Consider the following 24,131-nt stretch of genomic DNA (forward strand, 5'->3'; position numbering starts at 1 on the left):
TATTAATCCGATGTTTAAAACTTATAAGCGTAATTATATGACATCTAAACAAACAAATGTGATTATTCTTGATATTTCCGGTCAAGAAACCTCATTGTCAATAATGAAACTAATCGGATATTTCCGGTCAAGAGTCTTTTCTTCCCTTTTCTTGACAAGAACAGGATGACAAAGAAATTTGACTTTAATGGAACTAATCCATTGATCATAACATATACACTTATATATGATATACAATATTGCCATATTTTTCAACACAATTATTACAGAATTATCGATGTAAAAGGGTGTTGTTTGCATACCTTAGAGCATCTCCAACCCCAGCCTGTCGTCGAAAAAAATCACTTTTTCACTCAAAATTTTCAGCCTTAACTCAGTTTGAAAAGTGCAGCTCCGACCTCAATCTCTCTTTAGGCCTAAAATTTGTGCATGTGGGAAACACGTTTGTGGGCTTTTTGGTGGGTGTCCGAAAAATGTGCATGATTTTGTGTATGTACGAAACACGTGTTTGAATTATTTTCGAAATAATATTTTTTTTTTCCAAGATTGAAAAATTATCCGGAGACCAATACGTTAGTCGGATGTATTTTTATTATTAATGTATTTTTTTTTCTGGCCGTTGGATAAGATGATCCCAACATGACCGTTGGGGACACTTCAGTCGCCCCTAACATTAGGGGCGACTGAAGTGGGGTCGGTTGGGGCTTTAGATAAGACCTCATCTTATATTATATATATATATATAAATAATCGAATATTTGTGCAAAGATTGTTAGTAGTGAGATGGGAGTAACTCTAGCTAGTCCAGGCCGGTATATGTGGCCAGACAACTTTCTCTCTAAATCTTAAACCTTGGCCAGGATAATGGTTGGAGTCGTTTTCGTTTGGCACTAGCAAATCCTTTCCTAACTGTGTGGTGGGGGAAGAAGTAATTAATTTTGTAACAAACATGGGAAATTTTATAGGGGCCCCCCTCATTTTTGTTAAAAGGCCTCCCTCAATGATAATTTAGCAAGTAAAATGGTTCATGGGGACACCTTTTAACAAAATTGGGGAGGCCTTATAAAACTTCCCTTGTAACATTAATACAGATGAATATTGTTAAAACCTATCTTTGTTTGTTTGCCATCTCTCTAGAACAAGTCCTCGTTTCTTCTTCTTCTTCTTCTTGCTATTAGTTGACGTGGACACATTCAACTGCCTCCGGGAGGAGGAGGAGCTGGGCCTAATGATGAATGGATAAGCTATGGATGCTAATGGAGAAAATACGGCCAAAAGATGGCAGATGGTAACCCCTCCTCTTCCCCTGCTTATTACAGGTGCACCATGGCTGCTGCATGCCCTATCCGAAAACATTTTCAGAGCTGTGCAGACGACAAGATTGTGCTCGTGACACTGCCATGACTCATTAGTACTACTGCTGCTGCTACCATGCTTCTTTTTTGTTCAATTACCAGCAATGGTACAACTAACGAGAACTCTTCCGCTTCAACCAATCTCTTCTTGTCATCACCGCCACCCAATACGATATTCCCATACTCAACAAGCATAGCCAGTTTGTCTGCCTGCACCATTCCCCAGTATCACTATCGACCTGACTACTACCCCTCACCACTACCACCAGCATCATTCCATGCAATTCCAACGTTCACCATTTTTCATTTCCTTCACGTGATTACTCTCCAAATACGTCGTCCTTCATTGGTATTCATCCTCACTCACATGGGTTGCAATTAGTAGGGCGGCAACCACCAGGTGTGGTTCACACCATCACTGCAGCGATTACCTCTAATCCTACTTCCACAGCCGCCTTAGCAATTGACATATCATCGAATACCAAAAAAAAGCTTTACTTCATCTGCCGAGGCAGCCACACCTTCTGGCCATCCAAACCCACACTCAGCAGTCCAGCTGCACCACTTCTAGTTCCATAGACTAACAGAGTAGCAAAGTTATTTCACCCACAAGGTATTGGCTTGTATAACGTTGTACATGTAAGTAATCAATATCCAAAATATTGGCTAGTTTATGTAATATCCAGTAAATATTACAGTATTATTTAGCTCCTTACTTGTTAAAGGAAGGAAAACATATCCGAAGATGTTTATTTATCACTGAGTGAAGATCGCTATTTAATCCAAACTAAGAATGTATAACTACAAAAGTAGCTTCAATCAGACCTCGAATTTGATGAGTCGAGCAAGAAAATGGTGGAATAGATCCTCTAAACTGTATTGAGTTAGACAAAAACCCACGAAAGGTCCAAAAATTAACTAGTATGGAATTGATTTACTTGGTGTTTTGCTAGATACCCTTTTTCTCAAGTTCAATTGATACCAGTAACCACAACTCAAGCAAGTTCAAGCAATATGTAATAATACAAAAAGAAGTTCCAACCATAATGGAGCAAACAACAGAAGCAGATCAAATGAAAAAGGTGTTCTTTTTCGATTCCATTTACACAAATTAATTTCTGTAGAAACCATCTAAATCGTTCAACTAAAGAAACTAAAAGATGAAAGACCAACCAGATAGATAAAAATCATAAACTTACTAGTAGGCGAAAAAAGTAGTCGCATTTCTTCGCCATTGAAGCTCCTTGTCTCAATTCTCAAGTGCCCTTGGATCTCAAATCCTCCAGTGCCGATTTGATCTGTTCCTGCACCAATTCTATCCTTTTCGAGTAAACCTCCAATTCCAAAATCTGCTGCTTCCTCCACTTATCTTCGATTACCTCCCCACCCACACCGGAGAAATTCATCATAGAATTAGTAGTAGCTCCAAAATTAAAGGACAATGGATTCAAACCCACACCTCCTAATAATCCCCCTGTTCCTCCTCCCAAATTCAAAGACCCATTCACATTAGAGGTAGTAGAATGAAGCAATTCTTTGAAAAGGGGTGAAAGACAACTCCTTACTGTATCTTCAATGACAGTCTGAATAGAGGAGGGGGGATTGGATGATAAATCATCCTCTGCTTTCCTCTTCAGAGGACGTCTTTGTGGCGTACCTGGGACCTTCTTATCACCACTAGCATCGTTGTTGTTGTTGTTGTTAGAATTATTGAATTCGTTGTTGTTGAGATTAGCAGCAGCACTAGGATGACGATTAGATTCATCATCTTCAACTCCGGCGGCATCATCTAATCCTCCAATACTATGATTATGATGATTATTATTTTCATTTCCCCAAATCTTACGAGAAATCTCGTAGGTAGCTTGATCATGGGGAGTCTTAAAAAAGAGATCTTTACCAGAATTGAGACGAGCAACGGCATTTCGATACTTCTTCTTCAATCGTCTAAGCTTCTCAACGAGCTGACTCTTGTTGAAATCTAGCTGAAGGCAAGTTTTGATTTGGTCGTAGAAAGGACCTGTGTCCTGGTGATAAGATGATTTTAGGGCTCCCCTTTGATTGGTGAAGTCCAGAAAACCTTGTAAGAGACCAATTTCATCTTCGTCGGTCCAGAGGCGTTGAAACAGTTTACGAGAGTCGTCGGAAGGGGGTGGAGGTTTTTTCTTGGCATCTGTGGATGGTGGTGGTGGTGTTTGAGTGGGGGGAGGAGGAGGAGCGGCGGTGATAGGGGTAGGTGTGAGGATGACGGGAGGAGGAGGAGGAGGGAGATTGGAAGAAAATTTGTTGGGATCGTCAGAGGAAGTTGAAGGAGAAATTGAATTGAGATCTTCTTCTTCATCATCATCTTCAAATTCATCATCTTCTTCTTCTTCTTCTTCTTCATCATGAATTTGCTCTTGTTTGATAATGGTGGTGGAAAGGGGTTCTTCTTCTTCATTGGGGGGTTGATTTGTTTTCTGGGTTTGGGGATCCGATTCCATCTTTAAGTTTGCGACCGGCACAGTTGCTTGTTGTTTGGGGGGATGAGAGTCGGAACGAGGAGGGGGTTAGAGAGACAGACGAGCACTCGACTGGTTCAATATCAAGATCTAGGGCTTCTTCGGCTCATAAGAAGGCTCAGTCAAACCACTATGTACGGTCCCCTTTTGCCTTTGCCCCCTTTCTTTCCCTAATGTGTGTGTGTGTGTTGTGTGTGTGGTGGGGGATTTGCTCGTCTCTTTTTGTTTGGTGTTTATTGGTCCATCCTAAACTCCACCATCTCTTACTATTCGACCAAGTCTTAGGGCTAAAAGAAGAGGCTAGAGGCGCCTTTTAAAAATTGCTATTCGTGCTCAAAAAAGTGAACGGTTCTAGTCCATGACTACCATTGACTCTCTTTAGACGTCTTTTTCGGACTGACCATTCCGAGAGCCCAAATAAGGCCTTAGATTCGAACCCTTCTGATAGGTCTCAGACTGGTTTGAGTCCAAGACCAGTAAGAAAGTATTCTAATAGTGGTTTTGGAATAAAAAGAAAAGATTTCGGGAAGAGAAGGAGAGCTGTGGGGGCTTCCTGATTTCCCCAATACATCAAGATGAGCATTCTCTAACCTTCTATTCCACCAATCACATGTTACCGAACCTTTTCGACCTTCCATGATGGTTTTACTCTCTTTCTCTCTCTAAAACAAGGTCCTTTCTTTCTCTAACTTCTCATTGTGGGTTGATGGTGACGGGTTTGGAATAAACAAGGTTCTTTCCATGATGGCATTACCTTCAAAGGCTTACGTGCCCATGAGTACCCTGCCTAATTCTCGCCCATGACCATATCTTGGTTTCAGGATAAATTAGTCCCATACAGAAGAAAGAAAGTGCATTTGGTATTATCCTGTTAACCAAGTTTATTTGCACAACAAGAGTTTCCATTTACATCATTAAACTCAAGCATTCATATAACATGAATGGGCCTTACTTATAACAACAACGTGGATCCATTTATAACACTTTAACTAAAAAAACATAATATACTCATTCACCAAACGACCGTATAACCCTCTATTCGAGAAACCAAACCAACATATTCAATTTTATGCAGTATAAACTTATTCAATTGGAGAGAGAATTGTGAGAAAATATACTCCAGTGGTATGTCGCCACATCGGCGGAGTGCTGGGGAAGGGACCAAAATGGAGGGATAAAACTTTACTTTATCATCTCTTGAGGAGCAAATCAGCAAGATGGGACTTGAAATAAAGTAGGGCTAATTCCATTTGAGCCTCCTACTTTATGACTAACTTTCTGTTTGGCCCTATTTTTTACTGTAAAGGCAAGTTTAACCCTTTTTAACTCTTCCATCCAGTAAAAGTTAATTACTTTTTGACTTTCCCAAATTATCCTTCTTTCTTAATTGTTTTTCCTTTTCAATTGTTTTTATTCTCAATTTCTCATATTCGTCAAAGAAAAAATGACCACTATAAACAATCATAACAACCTAAGTTGAAGAAATTATATATAGTATAATGTTAAATGTATTGAAATTGTGGTCGGATGTGACAGTTGTTTGTCTATAGGGGAAGTTCTACCAACTATTCTACTTGGAACTAATTTTGTCTAAATAAGTTATTTATTGGTTTTGTGTTAGCAAGTGCATAATTAATGGTCTTTAAGGTCATTTTTATGGTTTTGAAGTGAATGAGTATCTTTAGGATAATTTCATGACAGTTACGAGTAAATTCAATCTTTATGATATTTTGACGTACTGAGGCCTCCCGGTGTGGAAAAAAATCTGACACCACGTTAAGTGGTGACTAAGTGAGGGCAAAATCATGTATGTGAGGGGTCTACGAAACCGTTGTGCATATTGATGGTAACGCGATTCATGTGTCTTCGCCAATACGGAAGCCTCCAGGTATGGAACAAAACCTCACACCACGAAAGGTGGTAGCTAAGTGAGGATAAAATTGTGTACGTGGGGGTTCACGGTGTCATTGTGTACTCTGATGGTAGGATGGATCGTGTGTCTTGCCAATACCGACACCTTTTCATGGGATCGTGGAGCCTTCGTCCTGAACAAATACATGTGAACTTGGATTGATCCCCGGGTGCCCAGGTGGAGGAGCCTCACCTCATAGGTGGAGGGAAAGGAAGGAGTAGGAAGAGAACCCAACACCTGGGAGCACAGATCTTGTTCACTCAATCCGCAACAATCGGATTTATCTATCTGACGGCCAACGGTTGAAAAGTTCCCTCCCCCTTTTCAAATTTCAAATTAACCACCGTTGTTAGGCATCTTTCTTTCTTCCTTCTTGTACCAGCAAAAAAAAAAAAATCACACTTTTCACACTACCAGAGACTAGAGAGAGAAAAATAGAGATGAAACCCAGATTCTCAATCAAGTTCGTCTGACCTTAAAGAAGAAAAGTTATTAGCATCAACAAACCCTAAAAGCAGAAAAAGAAAGAAGTGCATTTTGTTTGATCAAATCTGCATTCAGCCCTAATATTACCAAAACATGATGAGACGCCATGGCTGGCAAAGCCCTCTCCACCCCTTACAGGTACTTACCCTGTTTCTGTTTTCTTTCTTTATTACCCAAATCAAACACCTAAAAAATCCCATCTTTAAGATTTATAAATGTGTTTGAATCTGAAAACCCCTTCCTTCTCATATGCTGAAACATTTAAATCTCTTAGTATTAGTGTTTTTGATGTATTGGGACTTAAAGAGTATCTCTATTTCTTGTTGTTGTATTTCAGATAGTGGGGATCTCTATTTACAGTTTCCTAGTTTCTACATTCTATGCATTCCTTGGCCTTTTTATCGGAAACAGAACTCTTGAGATAACAGTAGTCACCATTTTCTCCTGTGTGGTAATTGTTCACTTCTAAAACCCTAATTTAATCGCCTCTCGCTTTCTTCTTTCTCTGGTTTAGGGTGGGTATTGAGAATCTTGACTTGTTGTATTTCAGGCAATTTGTGTGATGTTTTTCTTTGTAAGGTGTACTGCAATTAACCCAACTGATAAAACTAGTTTTAAGAAGAAGAAGAAGAAGAAACAAAGAGCTAAATCCAGTGGGCTAACTAAGCTAAATTATGGATTTCTATTCAGTCAGCTAGTAACTAGGTTTTTTAGGAAGATGGAGGGGAAGATACTTCGACGTTGTATAAGGAGAAGATATATTGATGCATTGAAGTCCACTGCTCAAATTGAGCCCTTACTACCATTCCCACTCATCGAGATGGAAACGGCAATAACACCCAATTTGAAAGATGAGGACACCTCATTTTGTTCTCTCTGTGATTTCGAGGTCTGCCTATTTTGTATCTATTCTTGAGTCATGAGCGATCCTCGACACTTGATTGACATTTCTCGATCCTCTTTACAGGTAAAAAAGAGCAGCAAGCACTGCAGAACTTGCAATCGTTGTGTTGAGGGATTTGATCATCATTGCAGAGTGAGAATCTAACATCATTTTCTTCGCATATGATCTCGATAGATAGAGAGAGAGAACAATTACTTGAAATTTGTGTTTGTTTTCCTTTTTGTTCCAGTGGCTAAACAATTGCATAGGAAAGAAGAACTACACCACCTTTTTTCTTCTAATGGTTTCCGTCTTGTTAATGGTTAGTGGCTTCGGTCTTTTCTTCACTTCTTCAAGCTCTATTTGGGATTCAAATTACTAATGTTTCTCCTTACGAACTTGCAGCTTCTAATAGAAGGAGGAACAGCAGTTGCTATTTTCGTGAGATGTTTTACGGATAAGAAAGGAATAGAGGAAGAGCTAACGAGGAAACTATTCATAGAGTTCCCACGAGAAGTACTTGCGACAATATCAGTAAGGATTATATTTGGTATTCCAAATACTTTCTACTGTCATTTAGCATCTAAAACGAAGTGTTCAAACTAAATCATTCATATATGGCATATATACTTGACAGATATTTCTGGTTTTAATGACTGCATACGGATCTGCAGCTCTGGGGCAGCTCTTCTTCTTTCACGTAGTTCTCATTCGAAAGGTATTATAGTTAGATGACCAGCTTCAATTCTCTATCTAGATAGATATATATTCAGTAGATTCTCTCGTGTTTATCTTAAAGCTTACTTCCAACTATACAATCCAGGGAATGAGGACATACGATTATATCTTGGCGATGAAGGAAGATAATGAATCAATCGAAGTAGACCCATTTAATCATTCAGACTTTTCTTCTGATGAAGACTCTGACTTTGATTCACCAGAGAAGCCACCCACATTAATGTCGCGAATTATATGTCAAGGGCACAAGCCTGTTCATAGTCATACAAGATTGTCTATCAGAATCGATGGAGAGCCAAATCCTTCGACATCCTTAAACAAGAAGCCCGGTTTTCGAGCTAGCATTGACCCATGGAAGCTAATAAAGATGAGCAGTGAAAAAGCACTAGTGGCAGCAGAGAAGGCTAGAGATAGACTCATGAAACAAAAGCCAGCAATAGAAGACGAGTCCATCAAGCCATTACCATTGGAATTGAAAAGTGGACCATCGATAAACTCCGAGAAGAACATGGATAGTTCGAGCTCGGGCACAACACCGCTAATTACCAAAGGGTGGTTTCCAGGATCTCCAAGAGTGTTTACAAGCCCAAGAAGACGGTTCTCAGGTTCACCAACCACGTTCTCTAGTGTAGTAGCTCCATCGCCGAAGCAGAAATACAGAAACAATTTCGATTTAAAACTTACAGAGGTATCGAAGGAGCTTGAGACTTACATCTCAAGGCAGGTGGTCGGTTCTGTTTTGAAAGATGGAGACGAGGCATCCTCCCCTAGATAGACAAAACAGATGATGAAGTTTTTTTTTGTCATGATTTATATTGGCTTCTCAGCCTCTGAGAAGGAGAGAGGTATTGTGTGTTTGGGTTGTATGTATTCTTACTTATTCTGAACCTCAGATGTCTATTTTAATCTTCTTCCATTTGAAGTTTTGAACTGATCAACAACGAGCATAGAAAATTCAACAAGACTTTTGTTCCTGCAGGATGCCCAACCTCCTCCAATGCTATTTAAATTTCAGACCATCTCCCATCTGTAGGCATGAAATGAAACAAGAGTTTGGAGGCTGAATGTAGAGTATGTCTTAGTGACTAAATTGTTGTGTTATAAGTGATTGTTTACTTGTTTTGAATGTGTGACTACAAGTAGAATCCAAGTAAGTGTGAATACAAGGTAGGAGGGTATCTCTTCTACAACATACTTCCATCTTCAATGGCTAAGATTATACATTCCAAACTTATATTCAACAGTTGACATGATATCTCTCAAACTTATATTCAATTGTTGTTATTATATCTCTCAAACTTATCTTTAATGGTTTAAGATTACACCTCCCAAACTTAAACTTCCCAAACTTATCTTTAACTCTCTTCAATAGCTAAGATTACACCTCCTAAATTATCTCCAAAAGTTGAGATTAAGCATTTGATAGAACTTTTTGTGCCACGCAGGCACGGGTTATACCCTATTACTTCAACATTATATACTAGGATAAGCATTGGTTAGATGTGTATTTATTCATAAGTAAAACAAGAGAATAAACAGATGCTACTCTTAAATGTTAATCAGTTGCTAAAAAAACACACTGATGCTTATTATTGTCAAATGCCCAGTTGCAAAACAAAAGATGAAACCCCACGTTTTAGTGAGAGGCGGGGTCGGTTACTGACTCCTCTGTTTGTCCTTTAAACCATCAAAGTTAAACTCCACTTGCACTTGCCTTCTCCATGGAATTTCAGTCTATATTGATGCCACTGTTACCAAGAAAAAGCAAACCATGCCTAACAATGGTAGTACGACTGGGGAATCCAGGAACAAGTTCCTTCAACCTGCAACAAGAACACAAACTATCAACAATGGTAAATGAATATATACACAGGGTGATATATTGTCCTCAAAAGGAAGAGGATAGGTTGTAGAATCAAGTTTGTAATTATATATGATACATATGGTTACAGAATATGACTATCGATATACAATGATGTAGTCGACTAAATCAAATGATGGTTCATAAATTAGCATACTATATAGAATGTAGTTGTTTGAACGATCAAACGTCTCCAATCACCATGGTATTTCTTTTTTGAACAAGAATATGAGAATATCATATCTAAGTAGCTTCACAATTTTGTGGAAATAGACTCCCAATTTATAGTAAAATTACCATGGTAATTCAGAAAGACATTAAATAGGAGAATCAGGGATGCTAGAAATAGCCTTTTAAGAACGAGTTCTAGAAGAGCCGCGTCATCATTCATCAACTTAAGGCATAACCGCTACCACCTTGCCCCCACCATGGTACTACCAACAAAGCTCAGATCTTTGTGATATTCATTGGATGAAAAAATAGAGGCTTAAAATGAACTGGATGTACTTGCATTCACTACCTCATCTCGCACACTAGTGTTAGGAGAGTGGTCGAGCTGAATGGTATAATAATGTCTCGTTAAAAGATAATGATGAGTAGGACTAGACACTTACGTAGCTAAAGCAAAATATACGAGTTAGCAGGGACCATGCAAGTGAATAGTCATTCGGGTTCTGGTATGATCAATCGACGTATTAAGTATCAGCGTATCACTAACTAGTTAGGAAATAAGATCATTAGAACACTTGCGGGTTTTATATTTTAGAAACACATACGATCACATAAACTACATGAAAACAACAAGAAATGCAATTATAACTGGATAGCATCTTATGAGTTATTAGTACTGACTACTGAAACAATGAAAATAACTCCAATTCAATTCTTGGCTGAGAAATTCACCTTTCAGTTAGTTAGCTGGTAATGTCCGGCAAGTAATTCCTTTTTGGACGAGCAGATTTATTGCATCACGGAGTCGGTAATATTCTTCAACTTTATTGTAAACTTGATGAGAAATCCTTACATAACCCGTTATACATGCATCGTTGTTCTTCTCAGTCCCATTCTCTCTAAATCTTGGTACCTGATAATGTATTGGAACTTCGATATGAAAATCATCTCGTAAATATGTCCTTAACTTCATGGTATCAACCTCACTCGTGATACCCAAGCAAGAAGGCAATCCAATCATAATCATGCTACAACACATTTCCGGCGGGGAACCAAGATTAGTTCCCCATGCCTTTGCCAGCATTTGTCCCATCTCAACTACAGCGTCGTGATTCCTTTTCCTAATACCCTCGATCCCACCTTCGAAACGATTCACAAACTCAATCACGGAAGGAACTACGAGCTGAGAACTATAGTCTCTTGTCCCAATCCAAGAACTTTCTATAGCCAACCCATTACCATACTCATGAGAAACAACAGGATGATGCAAATCGGATTCCTTATTCGATCTTCTACAATACAAAAATGCAATGGAGGGTGGACAAAAAAACCATTTATGCAAATTACTACAATAGAAATCAGCGCCAATTTCTTTCATATCAATATGGACATTACCAATAGCATGAGCTGCATCAACGAAGACTTGATCAACACCTTCTTCCCTACAGATTCTAACAAGGTCTTTAACAGGAATAACAACACTAGGCATAGATGTGATATGATCAATAACAGCTAACCTAATTTTTCTACCATTAGATTTAGCTTTCTCTAAAGCTTTTCTAAATTCAGCAATAATTTCATCATTAGAAGTAAGAGGAAAAGGTAATTGAGCTTCAATAACAAAACCACCAGCACGAGAAACATAAGCTTGAATAGATTTCTTGACAGCTCCGTAAGCATAATGCAACATGACAGCAGCATCTCCTTTCTGATAGGTTCCTTGGACAAAATACCTAGCGATGTGTTGAAGAACAATAGCGGCGCCGGTAGTGGCGTTATCGACGATTGAAACTTGTTCAACATTATCGGCGTTAATGAGATTTCTAATAACATTTCTAGATTGGAGAATACCTTTACGGAGATGATTGAAGTAGAAATCATCAGGTTGACCAAGGAAATGAAGTTGCCATTTTCTCTGAGCTGAAATAATGGAGGATGGACAACAACCGAAGCTACCGTTGTTGATCCGAGCGATTCCTGTTTGATGATGAGAGAATTCGTCAAGTATTTGAGCGTCAGTTATGAAAGGAGGAGAAAGCTTTTGCTTCTTGGAAGCGTGAGAGTCGCCGTTATCGTCGTCTTTTGGGGTAGAAGAAGAATCCATGATCAAATGATGATGATGATGATGATGATGATGATTAGGGAGGGGGGTATCTTCTGGAACATGAGAGGGGGAAATTAGGGTTTTAGGGTCGAAAGTTTGTTGTTGAAGGGGGAGAAAGAAGGGGGGAAAGAAAACCCAAGTGGGAGTTTATCAAATACTAATGATTATCTATCTATCTATAATCCCACTTGTCCTTTTTCCAGATTATTAAAAATAAGGACGAGGAAGCCACGAAGGACACAGACAATCTGCTCCAAGAACCACCGTAGGCGGGTCCGGATCCCGACGGGCTCCTACTCGTTTGTGGGACTAATGCGAGCCAGCCAAATCAACTTTCGTATGTGGTTGGACAAAATAATGTTTTTAGAATTTCTCTTTAAATCATGTCTAAAGTCGCTCAATTTTCGAGCATATTACCATAATTGTGGTGGGAGGAGGTGGTACTGATGGTTGGAGGCGGTGGTTGGAGGAAGAGAGGGGAAAAGTTTGAAAGAAATACAAGTTCGTAAACAATGGGAGTTCATCACTTCAGTGGTCATTACTGGCATGGAGACAAAATAGGTGTGGAGAAATAAACAAAAAAGAAAAGAAAATTACAACTATTATTCAAAGACAATTACAGCATTGTTTGTACTTCACAAGAAAACTCCATAACAAGATACCAAGAACAAGGTAAAACATTACAATACCAACACTATTATCGCCTCTGTTGTCACCAAAATGAAATGTCAACCAAGAAGAAAAACATAATTTACAAGATAACATTACAACAACACAAAAATTGTTATCACGGAAAAATGCAAAATTGAGTAAGCAGACCAATCAAGACGTTGTTATATATATATATAATATATATATATATATATATATATATATATATATATATATATATATATATATATATATATATATATATATATATATATATATATATATATATAAAGAGGAGAGGGAGATTACTTTCAAGTGGAAGAACTCATGTGAAGAGCTACTAGAGATGCATAAACTCCATCCTTGATATTGATTAGTTCCTCGTGCTTTCCTTTCTCTGCTATCACTCCATTTTTTACCACTGCTATTGAATCCGCATTCTTAATTGTCGATAACCTATGAGCTACCACCACTGTCGTTCTATTCACCATCACCCTGTCCAATGCGTCTTGTACTACTCTTTCTGATTCAGCGTCAAGTGCACTCGTCGCTTCATCTAATAGTAAAATCTTTGGCGCTTTCACTATAGCACGTGCTATTGCCACTCTTTGCTTCTGCCCCCCTGATAGTTGGATTCCTCGCTCTCCTACTATTGTATCATACCCCTGCGTTTTCCCACATTTCCATGAATAAATGCCGCAAAACCGTTATAAGTACTAGATAACTCGATGACATCTTGGAGAAAATTTACTTATCTAATGTCACTCGATTTCTCTCCAGGCAGTACTAACGAAATACTAACAAGACATGAAACGTGTTACTAAAGCATGTATTGGGGCTAGAGTCAAACCTGTTGCAACGCACTGATGAATTTGTGCGCATTTGCTAACTCTGCTGCAGCCAAAATCTCCGCTTCCGTTGCATTTCCTTCTTTCCCATATGCAATGTTGGCTCGGATTGTTTCATTGAACAATACGGGTTCTTGCCCCACAAGACCCATCTGTTGCCTCAGCCACCTCAACTGGAACTTCTGAATCTCAATTCCATCTAAAGTAATGTGACCTGAATCAGGGTCGTAAAATCTTTGCAACAATGAGACCACTGTTGATTTTCCGCAACCACTTTCTCCAACCAGAGCTATCGTCTGAAACATTAGAATCTCAGACTGTTACATTTTGCCGATAGAAATGTATTACTCGAAGCGCAAAACTACCAATTGATTAAGAGTTACCTTGCCAGAACGAATTGTCAAACAAATGTCTCGGAAAATCTGAATGTCAGGTCTTGTTGGGTACTTAAAGCTAATGTGTTTAAACTCAATGTCTCCCTTCAAGTTCTCTAATGTCGTCCCTGATTCATCGCTTGCATCTATTGTTGACTTCCTATCAAGAAGGGAAAATATGGAAGCGGTCGAGGACTTTGCTTTACTGGAATCTGGTGCAAGTGAGCTTGATTGTGAAATACCAATTGCAGTCATTGTGAGAGCAAAGAAAACCTGTAAAGAGAGAACCAACAAACATTATTGATAACCATCCTCGACTCATTACCCACAAGCTAATTGATTTGTTCAACGACACATTATTAAAGAATACTTACACGAAAAACAGCATCAAAAGTGATCTTTCCAGCTGCCACGAATCGAGCTCCGGCGTAGAAACTAAGTGCGTAAACTGAAAATAGCAAAAAGAAAGAAAGTCCGAAACCAATTCCACTAACCAATCCAAGCCTTATCCCTTTTGAAACTGGACCTTCACATTTCTTTTTGTACAATTTCATCACTTTGTCCTCCGCGCAAAATGAAGCAACTGTCCTTATACTCCCAACGGCATCGTTAGCAACTTGACTTGCTTCCTCGTACATCCTCTGCAGCAATTTCGAATTCCAATGATCAGAAACCAATATAAAAAAATATTAACATGACTTGAAGCTCAGATCAACACAAAATGCGACTCGATATACGTTTGGAACCCAGGATGGGGAAATCGGTTATAGTGATTCCCGAATTTAGAAACTGCCATTATAAACTGTGAACTACCAAATCGTCTGGTACACATTCATCAACTATTCAAAGTGTATAAGTTCTTGAACAAACCTTTGCATCACCACTGAAACCTTTCATGAACTGCATTTGAACATATCCGTTTACTCCCACTAGAGGTAGCAAAACAAGAATTATAAGTGCCAGCTCCCAGCTTGCTGTAAAAGCAATAATTAGACCAGATATTGCAGTCGACAAGTTCTGAACAAGCAGAGCAAGTGCATCTCCAACCAGACCACGGACAGCCGCTGCATCTGCTGAGAGTCTAGCACCTATTGCACCACTTGAGTGCTCGGGTTCGTCGAACCATCCAACCTCCATGTAAACCACTTTCTCAAAACACATTGATCGGATTCGTCTAATCAATCTACACCCAGCAACAGCAAAGAAATATGTTCTTGCCGGTGATGCAACAAATGATACAACGCCTAAGAGGACAAATATCAACGCCCAAAACCTCGAATCCTTTCGAAGTTCATGAGGTGGCTCGTAGAATGTTTTGACCATACCAGAAAATAGTATACCGAAAACTGGGAATACAACTCCATTGATAGCTGCAGATATAACGCCAAGCAGTAAGACAGGGATCTCTGGTTTGTTGAGATATGCGAGCCGGCGTAATGGAACCTCATGCTCTTCTTTTGAAGTTGGGCTGGAAGAGGAGGGGAGTTCTGTGTGTATATCTTCTTGTATATTTACTGCAGTAGGTAGACCAAATGAGACTGAGAACGAGTGACGGCTGCTATTTCCGGGGCCAGAAGATCCACGACTTATTGAGCGTTGAAGGGACAGTCTTTTGCTTGATTGTCTTCCATGCTCCACTATACTATCTGATCTTTCTTGATCAGACATATTGTGATGGTCCAACTCTCTGTTTATTTCTTGTAGGCGAATTAGCTGGCAATATGGTCCATCGGCATCCTTGAGGAGCTCTGTGTGTGAACCTGGTCAATTGACAAAAGCGAAAATATAGTATCCATGTTAAAGCCACTTGCTCCACTTCCAAAATCTAAAAACGCACCCGTCTCAAGCAATTCTTACAAATCTTAATGCTAGGAAAATTATCAACCTTAACATTCAATTACGCACCTTATGAGATATATGCAAAGTCTCAAAAGATACCAGAAAATATTCATATACCTTTTTCGACGATCTTCCCACGATAAACAACGGCTATCATATCAGCGTTCCTCACAGTGCTCAAGCGATGCGCAACAATGACAGTAGTACGGTTGACCATGATCCTATCTAGTGCCTCTTGCACAATATGCTCGGATTCAGCATCGAGTGCACTGGTAGCTTCATCCAAAAGCAGAATTCTTGGGTCTTTCAGAATTGCTCTAGCTATGGCAATTCTCTGCTTTTGCCCACCTGACATTTGAGTTCCATGTTCACCGACCAAGGTATCTAGGCCCTGAGGCAGTTTATCAATGAACTTGGCAGCATTTGCGAGCTCAGCTGCAGCTCTAATTTCTTCAACAGTTGCACCATCTTTCCCGTACGAGATATTCTCTTTTATGCTACCAGCAAATAGCACAGGTTCCTGACTAACAAGACCAATTTTCTCTCTGATCCATTTCAGCTGGTACTCCTTCAGATTTATACCATCTATGAGTACTTCACCGGCTTGTGGATCATAAAATCTCTCAATGAGACTAATCACTGTGGACTTCCCACTTCCACTCTGTCCAACTAAAGCTGATGTTGTCCCACTAGGTATCGACAGACAAAATCCATTAAATATTTGCTCGTCTGGTCTAGCAGGATAACTGAAATCAACATCCTTCAATTCGATATCTCCACGAATATCAGACAAAATACGACCATTAGGGTCATAAGCATCTATATCCGGCTTCCTGTTAATTGTCTCAAACATCTTAAACGCAGCAGCTTGTCCTGCAGCGAACGACCCCAAGCACGGAGATGCCTGACCTAGAGACCTGACACATAAAATGCACACTAACATTCAAAAGATACACTTTTTGTCACGCACAAATAATAATGTTCCACTATGTATATAACCAAACACAAATACTATAATTATAGCTTGATTAGTGCTCGTGATTAAAAATGTGTTGAAAGGAAAAGAAAAACACAAGGTGAGGAAGTAGCAAATTGAGACTTACATGGAACCAGTTAAAACTGCAACCATAATATTTACGACATCTCCTCCTGTGTAGTTCTTGTCAAGTATTAACCTTGCACCATACCAGATGCACAAAGCATAGCTACAAAATATGACAAACATAAGTGTGCCGAGGCCTAACCCAGTAGCTAATCCCTCATGAACACCAGACTTGTAGGCTTTCGTTATTGATTTATCGTAATTAGATATGGCTTGTTTCTCCCCAGTAAATGATGCTACCTGTATGGAGGAAACTGATAGGTTAACAAAGATAACAAAATACCATTTTCAGTAAGAGTTTTGATCAATACTCTATCGTGTCGAAATAGTACTTACTGTTCTGATTGAGCCGATCGTCTGTTCCACCACATTTCCTGCCTGTGAGTAAGCACTTTGTCCTCGAGATGCCATTTTTGCTATCACAATTGTCATGGCTGCACCAGCCATTGCAAGAGGTGGAATCGAGGTTAACATCACAAGCGTGAGAAGCCACCCTTTAATGAATGCAATCACAAAACCTCCTACGAATGTCACCATGAGTTGTATAAACTTTCCGACCTGTAAGAGAAATGAGATTCATCATCCATTCTCTCAACCTCAAAAAATGACTAGTATTTAGGTTTCGGATTGTCACCTTTTCGCCAGTAGCATCTTGAATTAGAACAGTGTCACCTGACATCCTTCCAACAACTTCGCCTGTATTCGTCTCCTTATCAAAGAAAGCAACATCTTGCCTCAGTATAGTTTTCAAGTATAAACTCCTTATTCGAGCAGCCTGTCTCTCCCCAGTGACCATCCAACAAGCCACCTCTGAAATCCATAAACATGATTTTTAGTATCGTATAGAAGTTCTTACCTGTATATCTCAAGAACACTAATTGATTGTACTAAGAAAGTGAGAAATATAACTTACGGAAGAATGACGCAACACCAGTCCCTATGGCCAAGTAAACAAATTTCAGTGCTACCTGAATCACAACAAGTTTAAGCAAAATGTTTCAGCAGTGCACGCATATATTATAAAATGACCAGCACCCCCTCTCACAACCAATGCAGGACTGACAAGAACAATCTTTCCCTTCACACGTTGGGCTCGAAAGACTATCTTCCCCCTCCACGAGGAACCTAAGAGTTTGGTTAACCTGGGATCTGATACCATTTGTGGGTGTGGTTTTGAGCCTTCGTTGCCCCAATATGATCTTGGGCTTATGTCACCCCAAAAGCTAGCTCAAGAAGTGATTACCAATAATCTTCAAAATTTCGCATACTACTAACCAAATGGGATCAAATTTTTTGTTTCGAAATAGTCAAGGCACCTAGAATTGCAAATGAAACAAGTTCTTAAATGTCTGTGCAGAATTTTATATTGTTATTGGGAGTAAATATGTACCTTGGAGACTTTAGCAGTGACATTGTTGGAGTTTGCGTTTTGTCCGAAAGCATCAATTAAATCTCCCAAGAGAAGGGTCAAGAGGGGAAACCCCATGCCATTAGCAGCAGCACCAATCGTGCCAATGATCATGAGGGTGACATCTTTTGCATCCGCGAAAGCAAATAGCTTGTGAAAAGGGACCGTGTTAACACTTTCTTCTCCATCCTTACTCTTCTTCTCTTCTTGATGTTCATCCTTCTTCTCTATCCCAAGGGACTGAGTTGTCGATGAAGTTGCCTCGCGATCGTTAATATTACCATTAAAGCCGTTTTCCTCCGCCATGTCGACCCACTACTTAATTAGTCTTTTCTTTTCTATACAATTGAGCAGAAGTATTATTGTCAGAAGAATAAAAGTGGTTTATTAACTCTAGCATATAAATTACGCAAAGTACACAAAAAAGTAAAAAAAAGAACAAATCCAGTGTACAAATTAAGCAAATCCAAAAATAGGCATAAGAAAACAAAGTTGAACCCATGATCTAGTTTTACAAGTAAAGGTGTTTTTTTCCCACCATTAATGAAATCACATACCCATTAATTTGTGTAATCAGTAAAGTAAGAAGAAAATGAAATACCCATTTAGTGGTGGTGCTCAAATCATAAACATGATCACTCAACTAAAACACAAGAACAAATTAAGAATCAATTGATACTGAAAGTGTATTATTGATCAAGATTACAGACCTTTGGGATACTGAAAGGATACTTGTTCCAGTTCCACCACTTTGAATAAATAATACTGTAGTACTATTAGAATCAATCAGTCTCCAACATCATACTTTTGATAACAGAAATCATGGAACATTTATACATACTGTTTGTTGTCTTCAAACAGCATCAAACCAATACTTACTTGATGAGCAAGTAGTTGAATATAAAAAGTGAGAGAAATTTCCATTTTCAACCCAAAAATTCTTCATACTTTTTTGTTTTTCTATTGGTGTCATGAACTTTACTATAAAAAAAAATTCATTTCATAATAAAAAGAAGAAAGAGAAGATTACACAAGTACCCATCTTGCTTGGTTCATGAATTAATGTTTACTACACGAGCACTCTGCCACTCCAATCCGAAAAAAAAAAAACACTTTTTATTTTCTTCATTTTGACTTGACTTTCTCTGATCAATCCTGAAAATGACAAATACCTAAAATATCTCTTATAATGTCTTAAATTTGTAACCAAATGATTAACGTGTCAACCAAGAAACTGTGAAGATTAAGAACAAATGTTAGTTATAGTCGTCAAAAACTTGGTTTCTACTCTCCAAAATTTGGGATTTGGACTTGTAAATAAATATTACGAATAGAAAGTATAGAAACTCGAAAAGTAGATGTCGGGATAAAGTTTCGAGAAGCTTGTCATTTTTATTACGAAAAAGTCATATTTTGAACTCCTAAAATAATTTAAATCTGAATATAAATGCAATACAGTCAAAAACAATTATAAGTTTGACCGAGGATTTACATGGTCGATTACAAAACGGTAAATACAGAGTGAATAAATGTATACATATGAGGATACTGATTTCTAATTAGTGGGGCAGGTAAGGGTTCTCAATTTCATAAAACAATTACTAAAAAAGAAATGGGCAAAGATAAAAGTAGTGGGGTAGATAGACAACTAAACAAGTTCATTAGATTTGGAGGGACTTGATTAGAAGCTAATAGGGGGGGAGAGTGACAGCCAATTTTAGGTGAGGTTGCACAATAGAGATTCTTCTTTTGTTGTTTCTACTTTACACAAACAAATATAAGGAGCCAACATACCGAATGATATCCCGCTCAACACTTGGATTCTACTTTACACTAAATCATACCAAATTCCAACCAAATGTAGGTGATGGGCAAGATTCCGACGTTTTAAGTGATCTGAAAGAAAGAGTATTACCGTTTTTTGAATTTTTAGACTTGGATCGTTTTAAAATCTAGGTTTGTGATTTAAAAAAGCAAGAAACTGTATTGTCGAGACCTACTTATAATGAAAATGTTGTAATTCTATTTGTGATTTCAAAATTAAGTAAGTAAATTTCAACACTATACTATACATCTTCCATGCATGCCGCTCACCACTCCAACTATCACAACAACACTAGACTATGGATGACCATCACCCTAGTACCATACCATCTCGTCCACATCCATTATTGATGCCGCCTATAGGACCAATATTAAAAATAGATTCTAAATAAAGTAATGGGAGATGCTAGAGAGCCCAAATATTTTGGGCATTTTAATGCCCAGCTGATGTGGAATCACTAAAAGACAAGGTTTTTCAAAGTTTGACTACGGTGGGGACCGCTTTTATTTCTAAATGAGGAAATATGTCACCCTCTAAGTACCAATTTCTAAGTCACTCTATCATTTCCCTAAAGTAATATACTACATTGCTTCATTTTTTAAAAAGGATGTCTTATTTCCTTCACAAATTCCTCTTCAAATTTGGAGGGTCCTTAAAAACAAACATCCGGCTGGGCTGGGCTGGGCTGGGCTGGGCTGGGCTGGGCTGGGGAAAACACTTATTAGGTCATTAAAAGAGAGGAAGGTAGTAGTGGGAGACGAGTAAAGACGGGAAAAAGAAAAGAAAAAAGTAATGGAGACAGAGAGGCAACTAACTAACCCCTCATTTGTATCTTTCAACAAAAAAAATGTATGTATGAATGATCTCATGCCTTACGTCATCCTTTTTATCTATTTTTTTTTTCTGTTATAGTACCGTTGAACCATTCTGGCAAGGGTCCGTGGGTATATAGCCCAAAATAATGTTCAAAAAGGATTTAGGGTCCAATCTTCTCAAAAAATGGATTTTTAGTCCTTTTGCTCTTGGGACTAAAAACCCTTAATATATATTACATAATTCCTTCCATGTCCCAGTCGTTTTTCGCGGAATTTTAATATGTGGGGCCGGACAAAAATTTCAAACGGTTTAATGTACCTTGATTTTAGGATAAATTTAGGAAAAAACGGATAGATTCTCACGAAATTTTCTCTCTCTTCTATAATCTGTTTAGAAACAAAATCCAAACTTTTGCAAATCAATTTTCTCTCTCTTCTTTACAGATTTAATATAGAGATTTATTAGCCAAAAATATGGAGTTTTATTAGAAACAAATGGATAGAAACAAATCATAATTTCTCTCTCCTCTAAACAGATTTGGAAATCAAATTTTCTCTTTCCTATTATCCGAATTAATCAGAAACTAAAATCCTAACCAAGACCAAAACGTCATCACCACGGATATTTCCAAATCAATTTTCTCTCTTTTCTTTACAGATTTGGAAACCAAATCAATTTTCTCTATCTTACTATGTAAATTTTTTTTCGATTCAAAACAATTTTCTCTCACTTAACTTTCAGATTTGGAAATAGTATATAATCTAGGATCAATTTAGAGTGATTTGGGGGTTAATATACAAAACATATATGTCACTTTCTCTCACTTAACTTTTAGTTTTGGAAATAGTATATTTTTCTGGGAACATTAAAGCAGCATTTGTTATCGTTTTTACTCATACATAAATACTCATCGAATACAAATTATGAAATAAATACGTAAATTATGTATTATTTATGACGAATAAACCATCATTTGTCAAGTATACAACGTAATTTATCAAATGTATTTGGGTCTTGTTCAGTAAATTACACATAATTTCTTTTTCATAACACATCGTTTACATTCTGTTACAAAAAAAACGTACAAAATCTTCTCTGGTTCAATAATGGTGCCCATCCATGTTGCCCTATTGCTTGGAATGCTAATGGAGGGGGCCGAATATGAGGCTTTTCCAAGGAATCATGATCAAGATCCATTCAAGTGTGCATTTGTTATGAAATATTTCGAGGAGCCAATCAAAAAGTCAAGTAACAAGAACAAGGGTATTTCAAGTTTGATTTGCTTATTTTGATTTGATGATTCTGCCTGGAACTCCACCTGTGATAACAAATGGAGAGAGATTAATACATATAAATTATATAAAAAATATATATTATTTATAATAAATTACATGAACATTTACGTAAATTATATGTAATTTATTTCAAAGTACACGGGATCTACATATATAAGCGAAGTTGTTCTAATAATGAAACGAGTAGTGAGATTATAGCACAATTAATGTTCCATATAATATTCATGATATTCGTGATAAAGTATATATAATTTGTCAGAAAATACATATATCATGTTCTCATTTTGAAAAACATTGTACGGGAGATGTTTGCATAATTTACTATAAATTATGGTAATTTATGATAAAGTACATGTACTGTTAATTCTGTTATGAGGAACCGTACGAAAAACCCACGTTTCATAAATCCGTACGGATTGAAAACCAGATCTGAAGAAAAAAGTACGAATATCATTAGGTTTAAACTACATATCTAAAGATATCTGATGTGATGATTGATTGCAACAATAAGTATACTTAATTTTTAGGAATTAGTAATAAAGGATTATCTCATCAATATCGAAATCATTAAAGAAACTTTTAGAGAGAGAAATACAATAATAACATACTCGATTTGAAACAGAATCGTTAAAGAAGAATTTTGTTTACCTGATTAACAATTAAGAAACTGATTTTGAAAAACTCTAATGAATATGAAACAATTTCTTTGTTTTAATGGACGATTTTCAGTAGATTAATATGTAGAGAGAGAGAATCAACTACTATAAACTGAAATAGAATCACAAAAACTTATATTGATTTATGTTTTACCTGATTAACTTGATATGAAGAGACATAAATGGAAATGGAGTTCTGAGCTTGTGTATTGGATTAGAAGACGAATGTTTGAAAAACAATCTAATGAAGATGAAACAAGATTTCTGAGTTTAATGGAGGTTTTGTTATGTGAATCGGATTTAGAGAGAGAGAATAAAGAGATTTCGGTTACTGAAAATAATGAATCACGTTTCTTTGTTTAGAAACGTGATTGGAGAGGGAATGTGGGAGATAAAAATGGAAGAAGATCTTTATGGATTTTGAAGATAAATCAGTTATAATATATATTTCTTTGTTTAAAAACGTGATTGGAGAGAGAATGTGGGAGATAAAAATGGAAGAAGATCTTTATGGATTTTGAAGATAAATCAGTTATAATATATGAGGAAGGTTAGATTAGGAATTATGATTTATTTGGTATTATAGGGATTTGTGTTTTTTCTCTAGATGACACCAAATGGACTAGATATCCATTTATATTATTTTTTTGGTTTTGAAACCCTTTATAGGATTAGAGAGGACTAAATGTCTTATTAGGGCCTGTTTTTTGGGCTATAAACCCAAAAATTCTTCTGGCAATTGGAGAGATCCACAATCCTTAAAGTAGTAGTACAATTTCTCATTCTATGCACACAAGATAATTGTCAATGAATCTAATATAAAATTTTTAAATAACATTTTAGTACTTTTTTTTTTTATTGAACTTAAATAAGAGGTAATTTCTAGAAAGGTCAAAATAATATTGAAAATGAGTAGAAAAACACAAAACATTTGAAAATTATTATTCAGGTCAAAAAGAGTGCAAATACTAAAATACCCCTTTTTGTCATTTTGTATAACTAAATTCTTTTATTTTTCTTTAAACTTTAAATCGATATAACTTTTGTTTGAGATGTCGGATTTCTATAAAAATTATATATTTAGAAATGATTTTTCATTAGCTTTCTAACAAGATCCACTTTCAATACTTTTTTTTCAAAAAAAAACCCAGAAAAAAACGGTGTTTTTTTCCTTGACGTTTTTCTGCAAATGTGTTTGCAACAATATGTTATGCAAACGTGTTTGCAAAAATCTGTTATGCAAACGTGTTTGCAACAATCTGTTATGCAAACGTGTTTGCAACAATCTGTTTTGCAAACGTGTTTG

The 24,131-nt window shown here is 37.3% G+C and overlaps 4 protein-coding genes across 4 annotated transcripts; 1 reads left to right on the top strand and 3 right to left on the bottom strand.

Moving 5' to 3' along the window:
* Positions 1-2,429: 2,429 nt before the first annotated feature.
* LOC147535830 (putative transcription factor At3g04930) lies at positions 2,430-5,874 on the bottom strand. The gene has a single exon (XM_086640586.1). It carries the CDS (start codon positions 3,836-3,838, stop codon positions 2,612-2,614), a length of 1,227 nt encoding a protein of 408 aa, XP_086496712.1. The 5' UTR covers positions 3,839-5,874; the 3' UTR covers positions 2,430-2,611.
* Positions 5,855-8,837, top strand: LOC147535831 (DHHC-type zinc finger family protein). The gene is made up of 8 exons (XM_086640585.1): positions 5,855-6,392; positions 6,592-6,705; positions 6,805-7,143; positions 7,222-7,290; positions 7,388-7,459; positions 7,543-7,671; positions 7,775-7,855; positions 7,961-8,837. The coding sequence occupies exons 1-8, from the start codon at positions 6,348-6,350 to the stop codon at positions 8,648-8,650; spliced, it is 1,539 nt and encodes a 512-aa protein (XP_086496711.1). The 5' UTR covers positions 5,855-6,347; the 3' UTR covers positions 8,651-8,837.
* A 530-nt stretch (positions 8,838-9,367) lies between these two features.
* On the bottom strand, positions 9,368-12,582 carry LCD (Pyridoxal phosphate (PLP)-dependent transferases superfamily protein). Its single transcript, XM_086640588.1, has 2 exons — positions 10,640-12,582; positions 9,368-9,698 (listed from the first exon to the last, which is right to left on the bottom strand). The coding sequence occupies exon 1, from the start codon at positions 12,009-12,011 to the stop codon at positions 10,647-10,649; it is 1,365 nt and encodes a 454-aa protein (XP_086496714.1). The 5' UTR covers positions 12,012-12,582; the 3' UTR covers positions 9,368-9,698; positions 10,640-10,646.
* A 1-nt stretch (position 12,583) lies between these two features.
* Positions 12,584-19,320, bottom strand: LOC147535833 (ABC transporter B family member 11-like). The gene is made up of 13 exons (XM_086640587.1): positions 18,944-19,320; positions 18,216-18,571; positions 17,739-17,793; positions 17,460-17,635; positions 17,162-17,383; positions 16,827-17,065; positions 15,841-16,640; positions 14,755-15,644; positions 14,259-14,525; positions 13,894-14,157; positions 13,513-13,806; positions 12,938-13,327; positions 12,584-12,843 (listed from the first exon to the last, which is right to left on the bottom strand). Exons 2-12 carry the CDS (start codon positions 18,537-18,539, stop codon positions 12,974-12,976), a joined length of 3,885 nt encoding a protein of 1,294 aa, XP_086496713.1. The 5' UTR covers positions 18,540-18,571; positions 18,944-19,320; the 3' UTR covers positions 12,584-12,843; positions 12,938-12,973.
* Positions 19,321-24,131: the final 4,811 nt, after the last annotated feature.

Source organism: Eschscholzia californica, unplaced genomic scaffold (assembly GCF_041429995.1).
Source record: "Eschscholzia californica isolate CP2 unplaced genomic scaffold, dmEscCali1.0.p SCAF_5, whole genome shotgun sequence".
NCBI lineage: Eukaryota > Viridiplantae > Streptophyta > Magnoliopsida > Ranunculales > Papaveraceae > Eschscholzia > Eschscholzia californica.

What these genes read in the sequence shown, in the direction of transcription:
- LOC147535830 (XM_086640586.1), bottom strand. Translation starts at nt 3,838, where the DNA reads ATGGAATCGGATCCCCAAACCCAGAAAACAAATCAACCCCCCAATGAA.
- LOC147535831 (XM_086640585.1), top strand. Translation starts at nt 6,348, where the DNA reads ATGATGAGACGCCATGGCTGGCAAAGCCCTCTCCACCCCTTACAG. An exon ending in GCCCTCTCCACCCCTTACAG is followed by an intron (nt 6,393 to 6,591) that starts GTACTTACCCTG and finishes GTTGTATTTCAG; the next exon opens with ATAGTGGGGATCTCTATTTA. An exon ending in TGGTTTCCGTCTTGTTAATG is followed by an intron (nt 7,460 to 7,542) that starts GTTAGTGGCTTC and finishes ACGAACTTGCAG; the next exon opens with CTTCTAATAGAAGGAGGAAC.
- LCD (XM_086640588.1), bottom strand. Translation starts at nt 12,011, where the DNA reads ATGGATTCTTCTTCTACCCCAAAAGACGACGATAACGGCGACTCTCAC.
- LOC147535833 (XM_086640587.1), bottom strand. Translation starts at nt 18,539, where the DNA reads ATGGCGGAGGAAAACGGCTTTAATGGTAATATTAACGATCGCGAGGCA. An exon ending in CGATCGGCTCAATCAGAACA is followed by an intron (nt 17,066 to 17,161) that starts GTAAGTACTATT and finishes TCCTCCATACAG; the next exon opens with GTAGCATCATTTACTGGGGA. An exon ending in TCATCAGTGCGTTGCAACAG is followed by an intron (nt 13,328 to 13,512) that starts GTTTGACTCTAG and finishes GGGAAAACGCAG; the next exon opens with GGGTATGATACAATAGTAGG.